The following is a 26435-nucleotide window of genomic DNA, read 5'->3' as shown; positions in this document are numbered from 1 at the left end:
GCACCCCAAGTTCTACTGACATTGATGGTAAAGGACAGAAATCCTTTCCCATTGTGGCGTTTAACTATTACAGGGTTTGGTTACTCCTGAAGGGAAATCCTAGTGAATCCTGTAAAACTGATAATTGCATTCCTTTGCTCACAGCACAGTCCTCTTTAACTGTCCCTGCACTGACTCCGTTATGAGTCAGAGCCCATTGACGGAGTTCTGCCACCCTGTAGGGTGGGCCCTCCAAGGGAATCCCATTCCTCCCAACTTTAGTTGAGAACATACCCAGCAATTATTACACTGAGTATTTTGGCTACTTGGATATTTATATTTTCATTAGAACTTTCATGACTAATCCCTTGGTGACACTCTAGAGGTGTCTTCGGCGAACAAAGATTCTGGTTGACTCTCAAGATACAGACCTAAGTAGTACGTTAGTGACAGTTATTCATTCTTTTTCCTCAGTCTTATTCTGGTTAGGAACAATAATTCTACTGTCCATGGAGCTGGCACCTTTTTATTCTAGAATTATGCACTCAAGGTGTTTTATTGTTTAACTTTACTGTGGTGGACGCGGTTAAATAAACAAAAACCCCCTGTAATTCTTTTCTCTCCTTCTCCACTGGTTCCACACACGTTTATCATCCTGTGTAAATATTTTTATATTCTTTTATCTTTTCTGCTAGTGAGCCTTTAAACTCTATTCATCAGGTTCAGGGGAACTGAAATTTTCTATTCTTTATGTTATTTATCATCCTGGCTCCCCGCAGTGCTCCAATTCCTTCCCAGTGCCATTCCTGGTGCCCTGGGAAGCCCCCAGGACCAGGCAGGGGCTGCCGGCCATGTCCCCTCCTCACTCCCCCGCGGAAGCCCCGGGGCTCATTTCCTGTCTCGGAGGAGGCGCTCCCTTCCTGGAGCACCGCTGCTTTCGCTTTTTCAGCCGTTTCCGAGAATCTGATGTAAAAACAAGAAGTGAGGGGAGGGGGTGGGACAGTGTGGGGAGGTGCAGCCCGTGTGCAGGGAGAGGGTGGGGGCACAGGCAGGGATATAACCGGGCTGAGCCGCGCTGCTCCCGGCGCCGCCGCAGAGCCGCTCGTTCGCAGCCTTGTCCCGGGTAAGTGCCAGCCCCTCGCTCCCACCCTCCCCCCGCGCTGCTGCTTCTGCTCTCAAAATTAATGTTTCTGAGCCCATGAGATCCTAAATCTCTGGTTTGGAGCTCCAAAGCTCCCTAAATGAGTGGATTTGGGCCAAATGCTCCCCAAATGGGTGTTTCTCAACCCCAAAGATCCCCAAAGTGCTGTTTCTGAGCCCAAAATCTCCCTAAATCAGTGTTTGGGATCCCAAAAGCTCACTAAATGGATGTTTCTGAGCCTCAGAGCTCCCCGAATCACTGATTTTGAGCCCTAAAGCTCCCAAACTTGCAGTATATGAGCCCAAAAGCTCCTGAATAGGGTTTCTGAGCCCCAAAGAACCGGAAATTGCTGGTTTTGAGCCCCGAAGCTCGCTAGATAATTTTTTTTCTGAGCCTAGAAATTCCATAACTGGGTATTGCTGAACCCAGAAGCTCCATAAATCACTCTTTCTCAGACCAAGAGCTCTCGAAATAGGTGTTTTGGAGCCCTAAAGCTCCCTGAATTGGTCTTTCTGAGTCCAGATGCTCCCAAAATTGGTACTTTAGACCCCCAAAGTTCCCTAAATTGCTGGTTCTGTCTCTTCTAAAAGCTGGTTGTACTCAGATTTCTTGTGCACAAATCTCCCTGAATTGGCTTTTTTGGGAGGTCCAAAGCCTCCTTAATTTGATATTTTTGAGCACAAATTCTCCTGAAACATTTGTTTCTCATTCCCAGTGCTCCCTAAATTGGTGTTTAGGACCTTAAAATGTCCTTAAATGGGTGTTTCTGAGCCCAAAATCTCTCTAAATTTATGTTTCTGAGCTCAAAATATCCCTAAAGTTTTTTGGTTTGGTTTTGTTTTGTTTTGAGCTCAAAGCTTGCTTAATTAATGTTTCTGAGACTCGGAGCTCCCTAAGTGGTTTTTTTTTCTGAGCCCAAAACCTGAAATCGGTGTTCTGGGGCCCCAAAGCCCCCAGACTTGCTCTTTCTCGGCTGCAGAACTCCCGAAGTGACTGTTCTGGCCCCAAAGCTGCCGAAATAGGGGTTTCTGAGCCATGAAGTTCCCGAGATCAGTGTTGCAGAGCTCCGACCCCCGTAATGCAAGCCATGTGCCCTGTTGGCCATCAGCCCATGGGGTTCGCTCCCAGTGCTCCCAGTGCCATTCCTGGTGCCCCTGGGAGGCCCCCAGGACCGGGCAGGAGCCGCCGGCCGCGCCCTTTCCCCGCCCCAGCGGGGCTGCCCCGAGGAGCCGCTCCGTGACTGGACCTCCCCAGTTTCGGTTTCAGTTTTCCAGGGATTTACGGGAAATCGGTGTAAAACCAAGAAACGAGGTGCTGGGGGAGGGCGAGGAGCCCGTGGGGGTGGGAAATAGACATAACCGGGATGACGGAAAGAGCCGGACCGTGCGGAGCCCCGCGGTGCTGCTGCCCCTGCTGCGGAGCTGCTTCTTCCCAGCCTTGTTCCAGGCTGCCCCAGCGCCAGACCCTCGCTCCTGCCTTTCCCCACGGGTTGCTCCTTCTGCGCCTGAAATTCACGTTTCTGAGCCCAAAAGCTCCTAAATGGGGGCTACTGAGCCCAAAGTCTGCTTTAATTGGTTTTCTGGAGCCCTAAAGCTCTCTAAATTGCTTTTTGATCTGAAAATATCCCCAAATCACTCTCTATGGCCACCAACGCTTCCAACATCATTTTTTCTCAACCTCAAACGCCCTAAATCAGGGTTTCTTAAGCCCAAGATTCCCTAAATCGGTGTTTTAGAGCCCCAATGCTCCCTAAATCAGTGTTTCTGAACCCAAATGCATTCTGAATTGCTGTTTCAGGTCCCAAAAGCTCCCGAGGTGGGTGTTCCTGAGCCCAAATACTCCCAAAACTTTTCCATTCTCAGCTGTGAAGTTCCCTAAGTGTCTGTTTTTGAGGCCAAAAGCTCCTTGAAATGGTGTTGCTGAACCCCAAAGGATCCTCAATAGCTGCTTTTGAGTCCAAAGTCTCTGGACATTGATTGCTCTGAGCCCCAAAGCTCATGAAATGGGTGTTTCTGAGCCCTGGGGCTCCCCAGGTGGCTCTTTGTGACCTCCAAAGCTCCCAACATGGCTTTTTCTGAGCACTGCAGTTCCCTAAACATGTGTTTCTGAGCCCAAGAGCTCCCTAAATTGGAATTTTGAATCAAAAGCTGGCTAGAGGGGACTTTCTGAGGCCAAAAGCTCCCCAAATCAGTGGTTTTGAGCCAAATGCTCCCTTAATTGGCCTTTCTCAACCCCAAAGCTTCCTGAAGTCTGGGCTGTTTCTGAGCCCAAAGTCTCTCTAAATCATTGTTTGGGACCCCATAAGCTCCCTGCATCACTGATTTTGAGCCCAGAAGCTCCTGAATGGGCGTTTCTAAGAACCTGAAATTGCTGGCTTTGAGCTCAGAAGCTCTCTACATAATTTTTTTCTGAGTCAAAACCATCCCTAAATGGTTTGGAAGGCTGTGCTTGAACATGGGTGGAATGCAGGGGAAGGGGAGAGGCTCTGCCGGAGGGAGTGGCAGGGAGGATGAGGACGGGAGGTGTGAGGAGCAGCTTGAACACATGGATGATCCTCCACAGGATGGGCAAAGGCTGATTGACTTAAGAGTGAGCAGTGAAGGGCTCAGAAAGGGGGACACTGTCTTGGCAGTTCAGAAACTGCTTGACCAGGGAAAGTTGGCAGAAGAGGCCTGAGAGCCTCTTCTGAGAAGTGTCCAGGCCAGTGAGGAAGTTCCCATGGGGAATGGTAACTGCCCTGGCATTCACGGGAAGGCAAAGCAGCAGGGCTCCAACAGCGTGGGGGATCCTGGAGTGACGGCTCAGCAGAGCTGCCTGGTGGGCGAAAAGGGGGGATGCTCATGGGGACCTGGTGGTGGCCCACAAGGAAGAGCTGGTCAGGGATGAGCTCATCAGTGCCAGCCTGGGCTGTCACAGCCGGGACATAGTGGGGTCCCAGGCACCAAAGGGCAGGGACTAAGGCCAGCAGCAGAGCACAGAGCTGGGGGTCCAGAGGATGAACTCGGGGTGTTGAACAGGTGGCGGCAGGGGCAGCAGCTCTGAAGGGTGAAGGAGCTCAGGAAATCTGATAGGCCCTACAGGGCAGCCTGTTCCAAGGGCAGGAATGGTCTCTCCAAGAAGCCGTGAGTAAAGCACTCATCTCTTGAGGTTCTTGGCTGAACTGAGCGAGCTCCAGGGTGAAAAGGCAGCACATGGGAGGTGGAGCACATGAGCCACCAGCACAGAAAGCCAACAGCACAGCCCTGGGCTGTGTGAGCAGGAGCAGAGCCAGGGGAAGGGTTTAACCCCTGTGCCCAGCACATTTACACCACACCTGCCCAGCAACAGCGGGGCTGTGGCAGTCAGGAACCTCTGCCCTGGTGGGTCACTGGGGTGGGAGTCCTCCAGCTGTCCTTCAGGTGCTGGTGGGATTTCCCTAAGTGTCTGCAACAACAAAACCAGCAATGAAAGCGTGACTCTGCCCAAACAGAAACATCTGCAGCAGAGCAATCTGCACCTGCAGTCTCGCCCCTCTGGGCAAGGCCAATGGAATCGTGATTGGCAATACACAGCAATGACACCCCCTCCTCACAAGGCTTCATGGGCCGTGACCATCCCCTGGGTTGGGCACTGCTGGGGCCCCTCAAATGCTATGTCCAGTTCTGCCAGAGAGAATTGAATGGGAAAAGGACACTCCTTGAACCACCCTGGGGCCTTCACTGGGCTCTGCTGAGGCTTGAAGGAGCCCTGCTGCTGTCACCAAAAATTTGGGAGGAAAATAAAAACCCTCTAACACTGTATTTGAACTGATGGAGAATCAGGCATTACTTTATTCTGGCTCGGATGTGCCATGGAAAATATTCCATACACACATGCCTTTTACCAGACTTTCTGCAGATTTATACATCAAAAAACTCAAAGCAGTTCCCGTTCATTGGTCCCAAATGACACAATTTTTCTAATATTTGGTGAATCGTGCCACAACTGGGCCAGGAGACACTTGAGAGACAGAGTCAGAGAAGTGGGTATTTGCTTTATTCGGCGTGCCGGGTGTGTGGGGATCGCTCCTCCAAACACACGCACCTGGTGCTCTCTACAACACAGTATTAGGGGCTAAATTATGAATATTCATCACATTCCTTGGGACAGGTGTGGTTATACAAATTATTTATCGGAAGTCATTAGCACATGGGCCACACATGCGCTGTGTGTCCTGGTGGTCGCGCTGAGGAAGGCCTCTCCTCTTCCTCGGGAGTCTTCTCTGATGAAGGCCAGTAGTCATCCTCTCATGAACTTTTCACCTTTCTCCCTGGGCATGCGTAGTCCTTTGAGGAATGATTCAGAGGTCTCTGAGATGATCCTTGTCCCCTCTATCTTGACAAGATTAGGGTGAATTCGGCTTCTCAGGCTTTGTAATTAACATCTTCTGTCTGAACTAACATTTGCTGTCTCCCAGTAGTTAATTTGTGCTTACATGAGTTAGTTATTGAGTGCCCCTTTTTCATTGGTTTCTTATTGGCCACGGATTCCTTTGCCTCTAATGCTAATTCAGCCCTCACTCCTTGATTCCCTTATCGGTCTTTTCCAGACCAAGCATCTCCAACCATGCCAGGGTGCAACATCTGGGGTTGATGTCTGTCGATGGGTGTTGATGGTTGTTATTTTTTGTGCATCTTCTGGGCTACGCCCAGTCTGTTGAGTTATTAAGCTCATCCTGTGAGGAGTGGTGCAATGTCCCCTGAAAAAAACCTAAAATTCCTTTCCCCAGGGCAAGGGCAAACCAAGCCTGACTAGATGAATAAAGTAAAAACTTTCAAAAGTTCTATTGTTTCCAACACTGCCCTCCAGAGCCCCCAGGGCTTTCAGTGTCTTTGCCTCATCAAGGTCCAGCGTTGCTGCGGAGGGTGGGGGGCTGGTCAAGAAGGGTTGGAGGGAGACCACAAAGTTAATATTTCATAGAATTCCTGTGCAAAGTCTGTTGTCCCTTCCCGCTCACAGTCCGTTGGTCTCTGGCCAGCAGAGACCTCACTGAGAATGTGGAAGAGAGAATTTATTCTTTTTTTTTTTTCCCCTGGCTGTACTTTTTCTTTCTCCCCCCTTCCCCCACTTCCTTTAACTTTTCCTTCTCCTCCCCTCTCTTGTCTTTCCCCCCTTCCTTTTCTTTTTCCCCTCAAAGCTTCAGCTTTGGCTCAGGATTGCAGATCTGGCACCACATAAAATAAGTTTCCTGTCTAAACCAGTGTTCAGGGCTCCTTCTGAATATGAGAGAGAGACAAGGAGAGACAAGAGAACAATTTCTCTCTGACTGTGAGAAGTGGGGTGACCCATTCCTGGAAGCACAACCATCTTTCCATGAGTGGTGATCTGAGCTAAATGTCTGCGTTCATCACTTATCAATAGCAGAGGCCTGTTCATGGCAGCTCCACGTGCACATCATCTGTTCATTGTTACTGTTTAGGAAGCCGTCACTCTATTGCTCTGCTTTCAGGAGAAATAACCCTCAAATACTGAGTGGTTTATGCCACTTACATTCTTTCCCTCCTTTCTGACTAGAGCAGATTAGGAAAAGTAGTCTGAAGAAAGAGAGCAGGGTTCAATGCTGGGGTTAGACCCGAGGGACACTGACAGGCCCTGGGGCTGTGACTTCTGATGGGTCCCTGCTGGCATTTCTCTATTTCTAGTCCTCAGTGGAGCTTTCTTTCTCAGCCAGGTTTCAACTCCTCTTGAACATGAGGAAAGCTTTCTTGACATGCAAGATTCTTGCTTTTGGCAAGGAGTTTCTTAATTCACCCCGTTTGACCGGGTCCTCCTCCTTCTCTGGAACATGGCACTTGGCAAAGAAAACAAAAAGTCACAAGGAGCAGACAGCACGGGGAAATGGAGTGCAAGAAGGAGAGGGAGGGCAGAGCACAGCAGTGAGCGGTGCCCCGAGCAGACCTTTCCTCGTTTCTGATCTATCCCCGTTTCTGCCTTCTGCCTTCACCTCGTCATTGCTGCTCTGATGGGTTGGACTCGGTGAATGGGTTGGACTTGGTGATCTTGAAGGCCTCTTCCAGCCCGGTGGTTCTGTGGTTCTGGGATCTGGTCAGAAGGGACAGGTGCCTTTTTTGGAAGGGCCAGCAAGGCCATGCTTTCTGCAGCCAGTTGTGCAGAAGAGGATGTTAAGGGAACTCCCCAGTCTGACCATTCCCGAGGCTCTCTGGCCATCACATTCCCACCACCAGAGACTTTCAATGCTGGGACCAGAGTCCCTTTGTAATAAATGGTTAAAAGGTTCTTTTGGTTGAGAAGAAGTTAAAAGTTGCTTGTTAAAAGATTGGGGATATGCAGTTAATGAGTTAATTGTTATTGCGACTGTGCGGGTGTAATGCTGCTATGTGCCCACTAGATGGTGACACCAACGGGGGAAAGTAATGGGTCTATAGAAAAGAGGAGAATGTTCTAGAATGTTCTTAAGATGACTTAATAATTATGATGTAAACATTTTGAGGAATTATTGGTTAGGGGGTAAACCAATCACTCAACGCCCCAGAGACTGACGGAACTGAACACTTATGAGGACCCTAGCAACGAGCCATCAGAAGGAGGATCTGAGCTGCACCAATCACAACATCAAGAGAGACTATAAAAACTGCCCCGGGGCTCAGCCCCCGGGGGGTCTTCCTGAGGAACTTGAGTCCGAGGGAACGCCCTCCGTGTCGCACTTTTTGTTTTTTTTCTGGGTTGTCAAGTGGGACTTGGGCTTACCTCGAGTCTCTGCTCCTGGTTTTCTTTTTAATAAACGAGCAGACTTTTACTCCACCCAAAAAGTCCAAGCCTCATTTATAACAGTTTTCTGGGGGACTCATCCGGGATAAGCCATGCCCCCTGGGCGGTCCCAGAGAAGGACGGGTTCAGGGAAGATGCGTTCGGCAGAATTTTTTTCTGCCGCCTGGACTTCGGATTTCTTCGTGACCGTCAGGAGGACTGTCGGCTGTCCCGAGAGAAGATCAGGGGCCTGACAACCCAGAGGAGCGGGGCTCGCAGATATGCAGGTCAGTACTGCGAGTGGGGTGAGGCATTAGGGGGTACGAGTGTGCGTGAAGTGGCGACTGAGTGAGACAGGGGCTGTGTAGAGCGGACTCTCGAAGCGAGTGAGGACCTCCAAGTACCGCGGTTCTGGTTCTCTGTGAGGAGCCCAGCCGGGAAAGGAGGGAAGCGAGTGAAAAACGTGTGAGTGTTGTACCCCAAGGGACCCTTAAAGGTGGGAGACGGGGGAGTACCCTCCTTCTAGCCGCCCCGTACCTGTGCAGGCTCCAACTAGAGGTGGCTTGGTCGTTGCCAGATCGGGGGTGGAATCGCTAGAGGTCCAAGACGGGGAAGTAGCGATTCCATCAGCCAAGATCACCTGGGAGGAGGGGGTTCCTTAGGGCAGACCCCGGAGAGTCTGTACTTGGGGAACTAGGACCCTTGTGGGCTGGAAGAAAGACTCCTAACTGGAGATTTTCAGGGTAAGGGGAACCACCGGTTAGGGGATTGCCTCCTTTTGGGCAGGGGAGGAGGGGAAGGTGCCCAGCACAACGGAATTAGGACCCCCGAGCTAGGAACCCAAGTGAGGTTCCTAGGGGGGAGGAGAAATTAGAACCTGCCACCCAGGGAAGTTAGAAAATCCTTTTGTGACATTTTCTGTTAGTACTTTATGTTTTAAGTTAGAACTCAAGACTACTTGAGTGTATTCTGTTCATCCTTCTTGATTATTCAGAAGACTTTTTTTAGGTGCATATTAATTAAGTTTAAAGAGTCTTATAAATTATTTCAATTGCATGGTTGCTGCGGTGAACCTGACAGGTGAGGTTCTGGGGTGAGGTGAGTCCTATAGTCCCCAGACTGCCTATCAGGCAAAGAGTATTCAGTGTCTAGTGGTGTCTGGCGAGTGCCATTTTACGATAAAAGAGTCTCATAAATTGTTCTGATTATTCTTTGGTGGCGTTTTCTGTTGGCAATTTATGTTTTGAGTTAGAACTCAAGACTACTTGGGTGTATTTTGTATGTCCTTCTTGGTTATTCAGAAAAATTTTTGGCGCATATTAATTAAGTTAAGAGAGTCTTATAAATTATTTTAATTGCGTGGTTGCTGCGGTGAACCTGACAGGTGAGGTTCTGGGGTGAGGTGGGTCCAATAGTCCCCAGACCACCTATCAGGCAAAGAGGAGGGGTGTCTAGTGGTGTCTGGCGAACGCCATTTTAATTTTTGAGAAATTTTCGGTGTCTCGGCCATTTTAAGACGTAGGCTGCAGAGGAGAGGTGTTCAGTGGCGTCTGGCAGGCACCATCTTAATTTTTGAGAGAACTCCCTGGAGGAGGGAGGGTCCCCCACTCCGGCGAGGGATGGAGTCTGTAATTGGGTCCTAGAGGGGCCGGAAGAGCCTGATAGGGTTCATCCGGTTTCCAGTTGGGCCGCCATTTTAATTGTAGTTTCTGAGGTCTCCGGTCGGATTTCCCACGGTCGGTAGATTTTCCCATGGGCAGTTGTAATTACAGTCATTGCTTTTAAGAACCTCCTCTGTTGACTGTTATTTTTTTTCTGGGACCTTCATTCCTTTTACCAAAACCCCATCTGTTCTCTCATAGCTCTGCCTGTTTTTTTAGAATTTGTGGTAGCTTGTCTTAATTTTGTTAATTCATTTAGATATTAATAAATTTGTGTGTTGTGTATTAATTTAGATTTAAGCTAATTCCTTTTTTTAAAATAAAAATAAAAGAAGGAAAAAAAAAACCAACAACCAAACAAACCTCCTCTGTTGATACTTAAGTACACTCAAAAGGAGATGGGGAGGAGAAGGAAAAAAATATACAGGCAGAGAAAACAGAACTGGAACAAAACTGTACGAGAAGAAGTCTGGACGAAGCAATTGCAAGAGAACAGGATACATTGGAAAAGATTCTAAAGGAAAATGATTAGGGGTGTCAGGGGCTCTTTGCTCTGGGGGAAGGTTTTGAAAATCACACAGAGCCCTTGGTAAATCTAGAAGTTGGCCCCCAGAGCAAAGAATATGGGTTTCTTGTTGATAACTGGAGCAGACAGATCATGTACATCAAAGCTTCCAGAGGGTTGTAAGTTAAGTGATTGAAAATGTAAGGTTAAGAGAGCTAAGAATGACCCATTTGATGTGGCTATGATTGAACAAAAACTGATGTGAAAAAATTGTTAGGGTTGATTGGGTACTGTAAATTATAGATAGAGAGACATACCAAGCTAGTAAAATGCTTGTATGACAAATTAGTAGAGCAAGAACCCTTAACCTGGAATGAGGAAGATAATAAGAGTTTGGAAGAATTGAAAGAGAAACTGATAACTGCTCCAGTGTTGAGTTTTCCTGATTTAGACAGGTTATTCAAATTATTTGTGAATGTTGAAGGAGTGGCTTATGGAGTGCTTGTACAGGAGTGGTGTGGAGTAAAAAAACCTATTGCTTATGTGTCAAAGTTATTAGACCCAGTGATAAGGGGATGGCCAACCTGTCTCCAGGCTGTCACGGCCACAGTAACTCTGGTGGAGGAGGGATATAAGTTAACTTTTGGTAACAAGATTAGAGTGTACACTCCACATGATTTGAAAACCATACTAAGTAAAAAAGCTAGCCAATGGATCTCTGACAGCAGGCTTTTAAAATATGAATTGATTCTGAATAATACGGAAAATTTAGAGTTAACCACAACCAGAGCAATAAACCCTGCCCAATTTTTATATGGAGAACCAGATAGGGGACTTGAGCATATCTGCATCGAAACCATTGACTTGCAAACGAAAGTCAGGAAGGACTTATTGGAACACCCCTTACCAGAAGGAGAGATCCTTTTTGTGGATGGTTTGTCCAGAGTAATAGAAGGAAAACGAGTTTCGGGGTATGCAGTGATAAACGGAAAAGACATGAATATTATAGAAAAAGGAAAACTTGTAGGACAATGGTCGGCGCAGTGCTGTGAACTCTATGCTTTATTACGAGGACTACTGTGGCTTAGTTATGAAAAAGGAACTATTTATACTGACTCAAAATATGCATATGGAGTGGTACACACTTTTGGTAAAATCTGGACAGAGAGAGGATTTGTAAATTCAAAAGGGAAAACGTTAGTGCATGAGAATTTAATAAAAGAGGTACTTGAAGCTTTAAGAGGCCCAGTGGAGATAGTCGTAGTGCATGTAAGAGGACATCAAAGAGGAGACTCCCTGGAAAAAAAAGGAAATAATTTGGCCAACCAGATAGCGAAGAGAGCAGCCTTAGGAGATGAAGGAACCATCCTACATATATCAAGTTTAGAAGACAAGGGCAAAGATGGAGAGATCCCACACATTAGAGAGAAAGAGCTAGAAGAATTCCAGAAGCACGGGGCAATCAAAAATGAGAAGGGTGAGTGGAGGATGCCAGATGGGAGACAAGTATTGAACAAGGCCCTAGCTAGAAAAGTGTTAGAAGAGTTACACTCCTCAACACACTAGGGAACGCAAGCATTGTGTGACCACTTTCTGAGGACATACGTAAGTATTGGAATTTTTACAATTGCAAAAGTGTTAACACGAGACTGTATAACTTGTCAGCGAGTGAATAGAAAAGTGATGTGGAAACTGCCTCTTGGGGGAAGGGAATTAGCAAGAAGACCCTTTCAGAGTATTCAAGTTGATTTCACTGAGTTGCCCCAGGTGCAAAGATTTAAATATCTGCTAGTCATAGTCGACCACCTAACCCATTGGGTAGAGGCTCATCCTACAACAAGAATAACAGCTGAAGTAGTTGGGAAGATCCTGTTAGAGCAGATAATACCCCGGTATGGTATAATACACACTATAGACTCAGACAGAGGTCTTCATTTTACAGCCCAAGTGTTACAACTACTAGTTGAGGCCCTAAACATCACATGGAAATTACACACTCCATGGAGACCACAAAGCTCTGGAAGGGTGGAAAGAGTAAATCAAACATTGAAAGTAGCCCTTAACAAAGTTAGTAGAAGAGACTAAAATGAACTGGGTAAAATGTTTTCCCCTGGCCCTAATGAGGATCCGAACAAAACCTAGAGCAGACATAGGGGTTTCACCCTATGAAATGATGTTTGGACTACCTTTTCTCACTACTCTGGGCTATCTTGGAACTTATGAAGAGGGAGAACAGAGTGTGAGGAAATACATACAAACTGTTACAAAGACTCTCAAAGAACTGAGAGAAAAGGGGTATCTTCCCCAAACTACGCCCATTGATTTCAATATTCATAAATTCCAGCCTGGCGATTGGGTATTAATTAGAACTTGGAAAGATTAGCCATTGACCCCTAAATGGGAAGGCCCTTTTCAAATTTTGCTGACCGCAGCAACAGCAGTGAGAACTCAAGAAAAAGGATGGACTCATGTCTCCAGGGTGAAAGGACCTGTACAAGCCCCAACTGAGTGTACAGTAGTTAACTCGACCGTCTTGGTTTTGAGAGACAGGTGTCTGCTAAGGAAGGCAAAAGCCTCCCTTGAAGTGGCAAATATAACCCCTTTCCCTCTGAGTTATTATAGTTTTGAAATCAAGGGCCTTTAGGCAAAGATGTGGGAAATAGGAATAACAGTTCTTTACTCTCTCTCTCTCTCTCTCTCTATATATAACCAGTCAAACAAAACAACAACACCTATGGCAGTAACAGCAATCACAAACCCAGTCCCAGCCTTCTCAGCTGTCGGGCCCTTTCCCCTCGGGTGCAGTTCCGCTCGCAGCCGGCAGGGGCGCTGGCGGCTCCCGGTGAGCAGGGCAGGTGCGATGGTTCCCCCGCGGCTGCAGGGGGCGCTCCACAGCGAGCTCGGGGAGCACGCGGCACTGGCGGCCTGGGATCCCGGGAAGGGAAGGAACAAAGGCTTCCCAAACCGCTGGGCAGCCGATCCCGGGATCCCGGGAAGGGATGGAACAAAGGAGCTTCACAAACCCCTGGGCAGCCGATCCCGGACTCTCAGGAACGGCAGGCTGGAACGGCAGGCTGGAACGGCAGGCTGGAACGGCAGGGATGAGCACAAATCCCGGGTGGCAGGCGAGATGTATCCAGATGGGAGAACCCCCCGGGGGTCCAGGCAGGCAGGGCGAGCAGGGCTACAACGCAGCGAAAGCTCGAAGCAGCAGCGGGGCAGGGCAGCCACAGCCCGGCCTCCAGCAGGGCAGGGAAAGTGGCTTTGGGATCCCGGCATTGTTTCCAGCAGAAAAAAAAACGGCCGAAAAAGAGGAACCAGCAGCTCCTTTTTTTTGCAGCTTCTCTCTCCGGACGCTCAGAGCGAACTGACCCCACACCCAGGTGAAACAAAAGAATGGCCAGGCCCTTTTGTCTTCTCTTAAGCACCCAGCGATTTATCGTCTTAGTAACAGAATGGGGGAAAATTCCTTTAACAGAAAAAAACCTAGATCTCTTAAAACCCCAACACCGACATCAAGCTGACACTAAAGAAGAAGCCATGAAAGGACAGAGAAAGATGGAGTTTTTAAGATGATTTATACTTTATTAACTGTTTTATTGATATAAGTTTTAAGAATTAGAAATTGTTTATTGCATGATTAATACTTGTTACTGTTTAAAGTTAAAATAAATATAATAAATTAATAAATTAAATAAATTAATAAAAAATTAAATAAAAATAAATTAAATAAAATTTAAAAAACCTTTTTTAAATTTGTTCGATGTGTCTCATTACAGATCCAAAGAACTCTGAAGGAATAGAGCATCCTCCCACGCACCTACCAATCAGACTCTAAAAGGAAAGAAAATAAGTTGACACAAAAGGGAGATTGTCACCGCAACAAGAGGGTAACAGTAACCAACAGGTAAGAATATTGCAAGGGGGCAAGACCAGATCAGGATACACTCTTGCCACAGATAGAGAGTCACGGATCCTCTAATTGGGATTAGAGGGGAGACATGGGTGGGAGAGTGCCCTGTACCGGACCCCTGCTGATAGGGGTTCTCCTCATGATTAACATCCAAGCAGGAGGAGCACCACCCTGTGATAAATGTTCCTACCCCTTGTATGCGGGAGACTCTCGGACGGCCATCCTAAGAACCCATTCGAATCCGAGCCCTAATTGTGCCAACTTTTTAGAGCTGCAAACTTGCATAGAGGATGGCCGAACCTATTGGCTTTTTGAAAATGTAGGGACTTTTAAACAGAAATTGCTGGGAGAATGCCCTATGAAGGAGAAATGGATCTGCTCTGAGAAGGACCCGGTAAAGCAAAAAGAAAGAGCAGGAAATTGGGAGCCAGACTTGATTAGAGGAAAGGAGGTAAAAGGGGTAATTAAGAAGGGACCTGAGATCAGAATGATGGGAGGAAAGAACTTGTTCCTAGATCTAGTTGAGAAAATAAGTCATGAATGGAATATAACTGATTGCTGGATTTGTGGAAATACCCAGATGGCAGAGGTTTGGCCTTGGGAGGGGATTGCTTTGACCCCACAGGAGACCCTAAAGATAATGGAGAAGGAATCACCAGGATCAGATGAGAGGGAGGAAGAAGAAACTTGGAGCTTGAGGTCGGGAGTCATCGGAGAAGAATGTGGAGGAGAGGTCCTAAATACATAGCGTATGTGGGTGAGCTTCCCTGTAAAAGGTATTTTGTAACAAATGGTACACACCAGTGGTGGATCCCTAAGGCTAAGGATTTATATTGGGCAAGAAAACAAAAACAAGGGTGTACATATGTAGAATGAGAAAAGTTATATGAATGTATTACCAGGGAACCCAACCCCTTCCAAAATGAACCAAAAATCTCAAAATTTTGGAGTAAGATTGGCATAAACAATGTAAAATTTCATAATTATTGGCAAGCACCAAAAGGACTCTTCTGGTTATGTGGGAAAATGGCCTATGTTATGCTCCAAAAAGACTGGGCTGGAAGCTGTACCCTAGGCATAATTAGACCCTCCTTTTTCCTACTTCCAAGAATCGAGGGACAAAGTCTTGGGGTTCCTCTGTATGATGAGTTGACATGGAGAAAAAGGGACATCTAGATAGGGGGAACCCAGAAGTGGGGGGAGGATGAGTGGCCACCTGAGCGGATCATAGCTACCTATGGTCCTACCACTTGGGCCCAGGACGGATCATGGGGGTACAGGACTCCAATATATATGTTGAATAGAATTATCCGCCTTCAAGCACTGGTGGAAATAATATCTAACCAATCCACCCTAGCTCTGGACTTACTTTCTGCACAATCCAGACAAATGAGAACTATGATATACCAAAATAGGCTGGCACTGGATTACCTGCTAGCAGAGGAAGGTGGTGTGTGTGGAAAGTTTAATTCATCAGAGTGTTGTGTAGAAATTGATGACCACACTGAAGCTATCAAGAATATAACTACTAACGTCAGAAAATTAGCCCGTGTCCCTGTACAAAGGTGGACCCCGCTGTTTAAATCTAATTGGTGGGACGACCTACTAACCAGAGAGTGGTGGAAGAAAGCATTGATAATTGTTGGACTCTCGTTTGCTGGTTTCCTATTCCTGCCGTGTTTAATCCCCTGTTTTGTTAGATTTATAACTTCTGTTGTGCAGAATACGCCCCTCATTCAGGAATTACAGGCACAAAACCAGGAGAAAATTGCAGGAATCAGAGTGCTACAAGCAGATGAATTGGAAGAGGATCAAGAATGAAAGAAAGCCCCTGAGGCGGCGAAAGAGATTTCTAAGAAATACCAAAGGCTGCAAAAGATTTATAAGATTTATGAGGATACTGCCTAATGAAAAGCTGTTAAACTGTGAGATGGTTGATGCGGGTAAAGGCCTGATCAAAGTTTTAGAGGGGGGAGTTGTAATAAATGGTTAAAAGGTTTTTATGGTTGAGAAGAAGTTAAAAGTTGCTTGTTAAAAGATTGGGGATATGCAGTTAATGAGTTAATTGTTATTGCGACTGTGCGGGTGTAATGCTGCTATGTGCCCACTAGATGGTGACACCAACGGGGGAAAGTAATGGGTCTATAGAAAAGAGGAGAATGTTCTAGAATGTTCTTAAGATGACTTAATAATTATGATGTAAACATTTTGAGGAATTATTGGTTAGGGGGTAAACCAATCACTCGACGCCCCAGAGACTGACGGAACTGAACACTTATGAGGACCCTAGCAACGAGCCATCAGAAGGAGGATCTGAGCTGCACCAATCACAACATCAAGAGAGACTATAAAAACTGCCCCGGGACTCAGCCCCCGGGGGGTCTTCCTGAGGAACTTGAGTCCGAGGGAACGCCCTCCGTGTCGCACTGTTTGTTTTTTTTCTGGGTTGTCAAGTGGGACTTGGGCTTACCTCGAGTCTCTGCTCCTGGTTTTCTTTTTAATAAACGAGCAGACTTTTACTCCACCCAAAAAGTCCAAGTGTAGCGGGTTGAGTTCGAAACCGGGCAGAAACACCAATTAAATGTAGTGGTTTTGGTTCAAAATATTCATTACTTACTTGTTTTCCTTCTGTGAGATAAGAATTAGGAGAAAAGCAAAGCAGGCACAAGCCTTAAACAGTTGCAGTACAATGAAAGAGTTTTATTACTAATAGAATTAAAAGTAAAGAGACAATAACAAAACAAAATTAAAGCAAATCCCCCCCCCCCCCCCCCCCCCCTCCAGCCAGCACTTCTCTCCTTTTACCTAGCTCACACAAGGGATAACAGAACATGGGATGTTAGTCAGTGTTCCAATTCTTGAAAAGTCTCTCTCTTATGCTTAAGGGAAAAAAGGGTTTTTCCTTCAGTTGCACGTGGTTCCCAAACTGCCACCAACAGCAGATCCGCCCGGAAACAAACAATCTGCTGTGTGTAGAACATCTCTCCCATGAAAAAAAATCTCACAGTTCCTTCACACTGCAAAACATGGGCCATCACATGGGGTTATTCATCTTTTTAAGGATAAGTTCTTTTGGCCTGCACACAAAGGCTCTTCTTCGCCACAAGTCTCTAGCAGCCTCTTACTACTATATAGCCTGGCATCGGCATTCTTCACAATCTTCACAGGCACACGAAGATACTCCATCCCCCCATGTTCTTCAAATGGATTAAAGAGACAAACAGTTTGTGGTATTACAATTTCTTACCACGGCACGCAAGAAGGTTTCTTTTAAGCTGCGCGCCAGAATCGTGGCACCGCCCTCTTTTCTCCTGCCGCCATGCTCAGCTCCGTCCCATGTGACTCACTTCTCTTTCTCTCTGACTCTGACGCCGCCATGCTGAAGAGTGTTCTTGTTCGGCCTTTACGGTGGGGAAAGCCTCGCTCCCTTTGTGCTGCTGGCTGCGTGGTGTCCTCTTCAGTTCAGCACGAAGTGTGCTGGCTGCAGACAGGAGGCTCTGCCGGCTCCCGCTGACTCCGCCGGCTCCGCATGGAGAAGAGAGGGACCCGCCGGTCCTCAGAAGCCGCGCTGGATGGGTTTAGCTGTGAGCAGTCCATGGCTGGTTTGAGCTGCCTGTGGCTCTGAGGCAGTCCCCCCCAGCCACCCAGGGTCTGTGCCGCAGCGTTGGGAAAGGGGGAAAGGGGCAGTGGCCCCGGCCCGGCCCGGCGGGGCCGGGAGGCCCCGAGCTGCCCCCACCTCCCAGCAAGCGAGCCCCGACCAAAGGGAAGTCCCGCCTTTCTGTGCGGTTTAAATATGTAAATTGTGAGAAGCGTAATTGGTCTTAAAGACTGTCCATCAACTCAGGGTCAACCCAATACACCAAGCCTCGTTTATAACACCTTTGCAGCAATGGCTCCAGTGCCCCAACAGGCCTTGCTGGACGCCCCACAGTCCTCAATCCCACGCTCAGCCCCTGTGTCCTCCCCAGTTCCAGCCCAGGTTTCCCATGGCAGAGTCTCAGATGTCTCCTTCCATAAAGCCATTTCTTCCTGGCACAGTAACACAGAAACAGCCTGAGCTGTTTCCCCGACAAAGGAACCCCTCAGTTTTATTCCCTCACAGTTTGAGGGCCCAAGGCTCGTCTGGCTTTCTCCTGAGCCCTTGGCTCCTGCCCTCTCAGTGTCCCTCCCCCAGCTGTGCCAGTGCTCTTGGGGCCCTTTGTTGTGCTTTGTTGGCAGTTCATGGGCTCTTGTCTCGAGCTGCACCTGGCACTGCAGCTGTCCCCGAGCCACCTGCACCTGTGTGTTCACAACCAGGAGGAGGGGAGGGTGGGAGTGAGGTGGTTTCAGTTTTGTCTTTGTTACTCGCCTTGCCACTCTGTTGGGAATTGCCAAGAAAGCAAAGCAATCGTCCCCAAATGAAATCTGGTTTTCCCATGATGGCAGCAGGTGAAGGATGTCCCAGGCTTTATGTGAGTGTTTCAGTTGTAGTTTTTCCTCCTGTCCAGTTGAGGAGGGGGAGTGAGCAGCTTGGTGGGCATCTGGCAGCCAGCCAAGGTCACCCCTGTCCTTTCTCCATAGATTTCTTCATAGCTGGTCAGGATAACCTCCAGGATTTGAGTCTGAAGGAATGGACAATGGTCCCTTTCCTCTGCAGAAAATCATAGCTGGGGTTGAACACCTGGTTCTGCACTCTGCAAGGGCAGAAGGTCTTTATTCTGACCAACAAAGATGATGTGTGTGGCTGTGAGAATTCTCAGGGAGCTCCAGTGCAGCCAAGATGGGTTTGGGACCATCTGGGACTACAACAGAATGTTTTATTATTGCCTTCTCTTCTGTAGTCCTGTGCCCACCACAGAAATTTTGCTCTCCTTTTCCCTTGCATTGCAGAGTGAACCTTGAGAAGAGGATGCAGGAGGCAGGAACCGAGGACATGGCAGGAAGATTTGGTAAGAGCTGCATTTCTTCTGCTAGACAGTGATGGCAGGGAAAATAAGTAATTTTAAAAACCCTGTGTAGATCAGAAGTTTGAGTAGTATAAGGGACGTGTGTGTCCCAAAAAAGCTCTTTAATGCATTGTTGAAATCCTTAGGGAAATACCACAGCAAAGTTTCCCTTTTTTCATTTTTCTTCTTCTTTTCATGTGAACCTAATGGCAAGAAGTAAGGAAAATACTCCAATCCATAGGTAAGTGTGCTGGATCCCATTCTTTTTGTCTGTGGCCATCCTTGGGAACCTTTGGGATGCAATGTGTTATCCCTGAGAGGAGTGAGGCCAGTGGAGGTCTCTCCCCCAAGCACATTACCTGCAGAATGCCTTCCAGAGCACAGCAGAAGGCCTGGCCTTGGCTTGGGATGAACTGAGGAATTTGGTCAGAGTGGTGACCTTCTTTGACCAGAGACACATCCTACCCTAGCAGGGGGTGTTGCTGAGCAAGGCTTTGAAGAGTCAGGCTGAAATGAATGTGCCAAGGGTCACTGAAGGGAGCTGGGGGTCCCTCTCCACTCCTGGAGTGTGAGGCAGGACAGTCTCACCCTCTCGTGGGTGGCTGTGCTCTGGTGGGCTGGTGCCGAGGCACCTGAGTGGTGCCCGAATGCTGTGGCAGCTGAGGCAGCTTCCTGGCCCAGGAGAGCCTCAGTGGGCCCCAAGGGTCAGAAATCCCCCAGCACTGCTCTGGGGCTCCTGGTCCACAGCACCTCATGGCTCCTGGGCCAGCTGCAGGATGTGCTCTGCCCCAGAACTGCTCAGTGCAGTCCTGGAGTTCCTTAGGGAAAGGTCCTTGTTGAATCTTCCTTTTTTCTTTTTCATTTTATTTTCATCTGAACCTGATGTCCAGGTAGCATACTGAGTGCGTGCGATATTACTTATAGAGCTGCAAAATGGATACTCGAAAGACAAAGTAAGTGTGCTGGATCCCATTTCTCTTGTCTGTTCTCATCCTTGAGAACCCTTGGGATGTGATGTGTTATCCCTGGGAGAAGTGAGGCCAGTGGGGGTCTCTCCCGAGCCCGTTGCCTGCAGAACCCCTCCCAGAGCACAGCCGCAGGCCCGGCATTCGGGGTGGGATGAATTTGGCCGGAGGGACATCCCCCTTGGATGACAGACACGTCCTGCTCTAGCAGAGGGTGCTCCTGGCAGTTGGTAACGATTTCAAAGCCATAGCACATCCCTTCTGGGATTTCCTTTCTTTTCTTGGATCTGAAAGAGGAATTTCATCCTGGGCTTTCCTCCAGGGGCAAAAGGCAGAAGCCTTTCTGTGCAGGTGAGTGCCAGTCCTTGCCCACACTACCTGGAAACTAAGCCTTGCCAAGCAAGAAGGAGATCCAGAGGCCTGCTGTGCATGAGGGCCCAGCACAGTCAGATAAACAATCCCACCTTTCCATAAATCCCCACTTCCAAGGGCCTCCAGCCTTCCTTTGTTTATTCCCTACCCCCATGCAGATGCCCAGAGTCCCAGGCTCCCAGGGGACAGAGCTGCTCCAGCAGTGGGGTTTTCCCAGCACAGACCAGGACAGCCTGGAGGAGAGGAAATAAAAACCCAACCTGTGGGAAGACCCAAGAAGAGACCCTCAAGAAGGGACTTTAAAACAAAGGATTTGATTGTCCTCAGGCAGGATGGGTGGTCTCCCCTTCAAATGAGAAATGTCAGTTTCTCTTTCTCTACAGGAAGGAGAGAGAGGGAGAAGACCACAAAGCTCCTGGACTCCAAGCTGAACGAGAACTTCCTTTACCTCATGAAACAAATGGGACCTCTAAATAGAGTATTTAAAAAATTACAGAAATTCAAACTCTGTGATCTTCAGGTCTTCAGAGCAGACCTGGAGAAGATACAAGGTGAGCAGGGCTATTGCCAAGCAGACTTCCATCTCTCTGAAGGCAAAAGCTGCTCTACAGGCCAACCACGCTGAGAGCTCATCCTGTTCAACTGTTCAAAGGGGACAGGGAGGGGCCTGAGAAGAGACCCTCTGTCAGGGATGTTAAATCAGAGCCTTTGGACGTCCTTGTGTCAGATAGCTGGTGTCCCCCTCAAGGAGGAATCATCAGTGACCCAGTGACATCGTTCTTTCTTCACAGGAAAGGAAAAGGAGGAAATTGCAAGGGCCCTGGAATGCAAGTTGCAGAAGAACCTCAGGAATCTCTCCCAAAGCATTCAAACTCTGCAAGAAAATGTACATGAATGGCTGGAGTCCACGAAACTTGATCTTGAGCTCCTCAGAGCAGAGCTGGAGAAGATACCAGGTGAGCAGGGCCATTGCCAAGCAGTCTTTCATCTCACTGAAGGCAAAGGCTGCTCTACAGCCCAACCACGCTGAGAGCTCATCCTGTTCAGCTGTTCAAAGGGGACAGGGAGGGGCAGTCCTTATGTGGGGAACAGCTTTGTGATCCATGGCACTGAAACACCTCCATGCTGAAGTGTTCTCTGCAGGTGCGGGCGGCCAAAGTCCCTCTCCTCTCCCTCATCTTTGCAGAAGGTGTGTGCTGGGAGTTCTCTCATTGCCTGATACTTGTTAAGGTTCTCCCCAGGAAGTCCTGTCCGCATCTCTCTCCCTTTCCCCACTGCCCTTCTCCTGCTGCCCCACTGCTGGTCCCACACTGGGGCACATGTGAGATCAGCCTTGTGTCCCTATTGATGATCAGCGGGGAGAGGAGCTTCCCTGAGCAGAGCCTGGACGTGTCTGTGAGCGCAGGGTCTGTGGAGAGCAGCTCTGCGTGCCAGGAGCTGGTGCTGGGAAGGAGAAGGAGTCAGCTGGGGCACAGACTCCAGTGTGGGCCTGGCTGTCCCCAGATGGTGCCCCTGGGCCTGGCTCAGGCAGGACACAAAGTGTGTTGGGAACAGCGTCTTGCCCCCAGGGCAGGGAAAGCTGAGGAACGATCGGCCTTCCCTGACCGTGGGTCCTGTTCTTGCTCCAGCTGCAGCGAGCAAAGCCATGGCAAGGAGCAGCCCAGAGCAGTCCAGGGAAAGGCCTGGAATTCCTGCTGGCTCAAGCCATTGTGGGCTTAAAATTAAGCCTGTGGCCCACTTTTCAAAGCTGGAGCCCTGTTTATTGAGCTACAGAAAGCACAAATGAGAGGTTGAAAAGGGATGAAAGTTTGATTTCTTGTTCCCTCCCTGCTCAAAGTCAGAAGGCAAAGGGAAAACCATGTCCAGATTGTACCTCCATGGCCAAATGGAATTCCTGGGAGGTGAGGCTTTCTAAGGGGGAATGAGGAAGGATAAAAAACCAAACCCACAGGAGCGCCCTGAGAAGAGACCCTCTGTCAGGGATGTTAAATCAGAGCCTTTGGACGTCCTTGTGTCAGATAGCTGGTGCCCCCCTCAAGGAGGAATCATCACTGACCCAATGACATCGTTCTTTCTTCACAGAAAAGAAGGAGGAGGAAATTGCAAGGGCCCTGGAATCCAGGTTGATGAAGAAATTCCATCATCTCTCCCAAAGCATTCAAACTCTGCAAGAAAATGTACATGAATGGCTGGAGTCCACGAAGCTTGATCTTCAGGTCCTCAGAGCAGACCTGGAGAAGATACATGGTGAGCAGGGCCATTGCCAAGCAGACTTTATCTCACTGAAGGCAAAAGCAGCTCTACAGCCCAGCTACGCTGAGAGCTCATCCTGTTCAGCTGTTCAAAGGGGACAGGGAGGGGCCTGAGAAGAGACCGTCTGTCAGGGATGTTAAATCAGAGCCTTTGGACATCCTTGTGTCAGATAGCTGGTATAGGAGAAAGGTTCACGAAGGATGTCTGGACTTCAGGTGGCTCTCTTGAAAGCTGTTTATTGCATAGGCGAAGTTACAGCATTTCAGGGAGTGGCTATCCAGAGCCAGCCCTACAGCTGCCAGCTCCAGCTGTAGGCATACCTGAAGCCACCCGCTGTTCAAGTTACAAAGCATTCTATACTTTTCTTTGCTGGGTATCTTGATACATAACAACCAATAAGCCCCATACACAATACCTTTACATTTGCCTATAGCCTATCATAGCTACTACCATCACCATATTATAGTCATTATTATCCAATCACAAGAGTAAGTTACAATTTAAGCTTACAGTGGAAAATTCTCAGACCTCTCTTCTTCTTGCTTTATCAACATTTCTTGTTTGCCTGCCATATCTCTCTTTTTGGTAAAGACATGTTTTCTATTTACTTATGCTCTTCTTGGGGCTCATTTACTTGGTGAAAAACATGTCTTTGTTTGTAGTTACATACCTTTGTATGTCATAAAAAATCATAAAAATCATAAAAATCTCCTTCCATAAAGCATAAAAATGCAACCTTTGCATTCTCAGTTATTCAGTGATCACTGGTTCAGCAAAACATCTTTTACTCTATATCAAAACTTGTTTTCATTTCTATCTCATTCTCAGTTTCTACATTCAGAGATCTTTCTGCCAAGCCTACATACCTCTGAAACTTTCTTACCGAACTTTCATCCTTTCCAACAAGCTGGTGTCCCCCTCAAGGAGGAATCATCAGTGACCCAGTGACATCTTTCTTTCCTCCCAGGAAACAAAGAGGAGGAAATTGCAAGGGCCCTGGAATCCTGGATGGAGAAGGTATTCCAGCATCTCTCTCAAATAATTCAAACTCCAGAAGAAGCTTTGGAAGAAATTCAAACTCCAGAAGAAGCTTTACGGAAGAGGAAGGGGTTCTGAAAAACATTAGTTTCAGCTCCTCACAGCTGACCTGGAGAAGAACCAAGGAGCAAGGTCATTGCCAAGCAGACTTTCATCTCACTGAAGGCAAAAGCTGCTCTACAGGCTGTGGTGATGTGATACCTTTATTGTATTTTTATATAAGTTTCCTGTACCCCAATGGTTCATCCCTACCTTCCCCACTCCTATTCCCAGTTGGTTTCCCCCAGACCCAAGCCACTCCCCTGGTGCTCCCTACATGGTTGTTCTCCTCCCCTTGTTCTGGCTCTTTCCCTATCAATCACCCAAACCCCTCCTGTTGTTCCCGAAGGTTCAGTGTCCATCATCTGAAACCTCCCAGTTTACCCTTATATGGTCCTCATCAATCCCTGGAGACCCTACCCCTCTGGATAACTCCCCCTTTGGAAATCCCCTAAACCTCGATGCCCCATTGGGGCATGTGATCCCTTTCCCTCCTCCCCTTGGGGCTACTGGCCCAAGGAAATGTCTATCCTCGTCCATATCCCTCCCTTAGAGATTTCTATTGGTCCCCAGTTAAGCCATCCCCATTGTAACACCTCCCTTTATAAGGGGTTCCCTGGAGCTGCTCGAGGCTTGTCTCCTGTGAGTTGCCGCCAATAAACGTGGATTACCCCCTGTGGCAAGCCTCCTTGCTGCTTTTTATCCTCTCTCTTGTCCGGACTGCTGACAGCCACCGTGCCTGGAGCTTCAGCTCCCCTGGGCAGAGCTGAACTCCTGAGGAGCAGCTTTAAAGCCGAGAGTCTCCAGCTGCTCCCCACTCCTGTCGCACACTGCAGGGGCTAGCCTGGGCAGTGGTCAGTGGCGGTCATTGCGACAACAGGCCAACCACCCTGAGAGCTTGTCCTGCTCAGCTCCTCAGAGTGGGAGGGACAGTCCCTATCTGGGTAGAGGCCCAGAGAAGCTGACTTTAGTTATGGGGTGCACCTCCACAATCCATCCTGTGACTAAAGTCAGCTTTTCTGGGCCTCTCAGCTTTTGTGATCCGTGACTCTGAAACAACTCTGTGCTGAAATGTTCTCTGCAGGTGCTCAAGACCCCTCTTTGTTCTGTTGTCTTTGAAGAGAGTGTGTAGGTACAACTTGACGTTGTAAATGTATCCAAGTCCTACCCACTCACCTTCCTCATAACAGTGTTGTCTCCCATGGCCCACAGATCCTGTCTGGGGAGATGGAGGGAGAGGATCCCTGCTCTCCATCCTGCCCCCAGGCCTTTGCCAAGTCCTCAGGAATGCCCATAGAGCCTGTGCTCTTTCCCCAACCTCCTGCAGTCAATCCATCCAAACCAACTGAAAGAACCTGGGAAGGAGTAAGCCCAGCACCAGTCCAGGCTCAGGGCTGACCTGCTGGGAAGTAGCTCTGCAGAGAAGGACCTGGGGGTGCTGGTGGCCAAAGAGTTGTCCAAGAGTCAGCAATGTGTCTTTGTGGCCAAGAAGGCCAGTGGCTGCCTTACGAAGAGCTTTGCCAACTTCCAAGGGAGGAACAGCCCTGGTGAGGCACATCTGGAGCTCTGTGTTCAGTGCTGGGTTCCTCAGTTCAAGAGAAACCTGGAGCTCTTGGGACAGGCCTAACTGAGGACTACAGAGATGATCAGGGGACTGGAGCATGTCTCCAGTGAGGAGAGGCTGAGGGAGCTGGACCTGTTTGGTCTGGAGGAGAGAAGGCCAAGAGGGGACCTCATCAATGGACAGAAGTGTTTGAAGGGTGGGTGTGAGGAAGATGGAGCTGGGCTCTTCTTGGTGGTGCTGAGTAATGGGATGAGAAGCAATGGGCAGAAACAAAAACAAAGGAACTTCCACCTAAACACAAGGAAGAACTTCATTACCGTGAGAGTGACTCAGCACTGAAACCGGTTCTGAGAGAGATTGTGGAGACTCTTTCTTTGGTGATACTCAAAATCCAACTAGACATAAATCTGCCTAATGGTCTCTAGGAGACCCTGTTTGAGTGGGGAGTTTGGATGAGAAGACTTCAAGTGGTCCCTTCCAATCTTACCCATTTGGTGATTTGTGAGGGTGGGAAGGGCTTTTTAATCCTCTCTATTCTCAAGTGAGAGGACTCCAAGGAATGGCTGGAACTGCGTCAGGGGGGTTTAGGTTGGCTATCAGGAAAAGGTTCTTCCCCCAGAGGGTGCTGGGCACTGAACAGGCTTCCCAGGGAGTGGGCACGGCCCTGAGGCTGCCGGAGTTCCAGGACCATTTGGACAACGCTCCCAGGCACAGGCTGGGATTGTTGGTGATGCCTTAAAGACCCTAGAAATAAAACAACAGACTTTTGCGATAATACAGGTATAGGAGCCCGGCCTTCGTTAAACCGCCCATCCTCTGAAATGTGTGACGAAGCCGACACGTGGCCAGCCACCCATCAGCAAAGGGACGGTCCGTCCCCAGGATGCTTTCTTTCTGGCCAGGAGGGAACAGAGCTGTTCATCCCACAGAATTCTGAGCTGTTTCCACTGTGTGCTGCCCAGAGGTGTGAACAACTGCCGTGCCTTAATTCAAACAGCCCAAACACACACATCCTACGGGATGTCGTGCAACGCCTTGCAAGGGCGAGCTCTGCTCAGAGCCTGCAACTGCAGCCGCAAACATAAATCAGATACAAGGACTAAAGGTGTGCTCTTGGAAACGGCCGAAATGTCAAAGGGTAAGGGCAGCTTACAGTTAAATTTGCAAAACAAAACAGCCTTAACACACCATCTGGGCATCTCTGCATAAATTTCTGCAAGAGAGTCTTAGGACAGAAGTGATTGGAAGACTGAAATATTTCGATATAAAAAATTTTATGCCTCCTGTGTGGTTTATCTCTCTTGCGAGGGTCACTCATGGCATGAGTGATCATTAAGTGATTGCTACTATGTGA

At 48.3% G+C, this 26435-nt stretch overlaps 1 protein-coding gene across 8 annotated transcripts; it reads left to right on the top strand.

Moving 5' to 3' along the window:
- The first annotated feature begins 1039 nt into the window (after window positions 1–1039).
- LOC309580646 (uncharacterized protein) lies at window positions 1040–26435 on the top strand. Of its 8 annotated transcripts, none has more exons than XM_082294776.1 (10): window positions 1040–1102; window positions 13792–13919; window positions 15648–15868; window positions 18795–18853; window positions 19065–19091; window positions 19741–19803; window positions 20571–20738; window positions 20979–21143; window positions 22270–22434; window positions 23408–26435. In XM_082294776.1, the coding sequence occupies exons 4-10, from the start codon at window positions 18814–18816 to the stop codon at window positions 23554–23556; spliced, it is 777 nt and encodes a 258-aa protein (XP_082150902.1). In that variant the 5' UTR covers window positions 1040–1102; window positions 13792–13919; window positions 15648–15868; window positions 18795–18813; the 3' UTR covers window positions 23557–26435. The 8 variants fall into 8 exon arrangements, with proteins under 8 accessions (XP_082150902.1, XP_082150901.1, XP_082150904.1 ...); XM_082294775.1 differs by having other exon boundaries at window positions 14506–15868; XM_082294778.1 differs by lacking the exon at window positions 15648–15868 and having other exon boundaries at window positions 19068–19091.

This window comes from Coloeus monedula (genome assembly GCF_965178545.1).
Source record: "Coloeus monedula genome assembly, chromosome: 20".
Lineage (NCBI taxonomy): Eukaryota > Metazoa > Chordata > Aves > Passeriformes > Corvidae > Coloeus > Coloeus monedula.
Note: the sequence above shows the minus strand (reverse complement) of the source record. Positions and strands in the feature narration are given on the sequence as shown.

What these genes read in the sequence shown, in the direction of transcription:
- LOC309580646 (XM_082294774.1), top strand. Translation starts at nt 18,814, where the DNA reads ATGCAGGAGGCAGGAACCGAGGACATGGCAGGAAGATTTG. An exon ending in GAAAATACTCCAATCCATAG is followed by an intron (nt 19,092 to 19,740) that starts GTAAGTGTGCTG and finishes CCTGATGTCCAG; the next exon opens with GTAGCATACTGAGTGCGTGC. An exon ending in AGAGCTGGAGAAGATACCAG is followed by an intron (nt 21,144 to 22,269) that starts GTGAGCAGGGCC and finishes CTTTCTTCACAG; the next exon opens with AAAAGAAGGAGGAGGAAATT.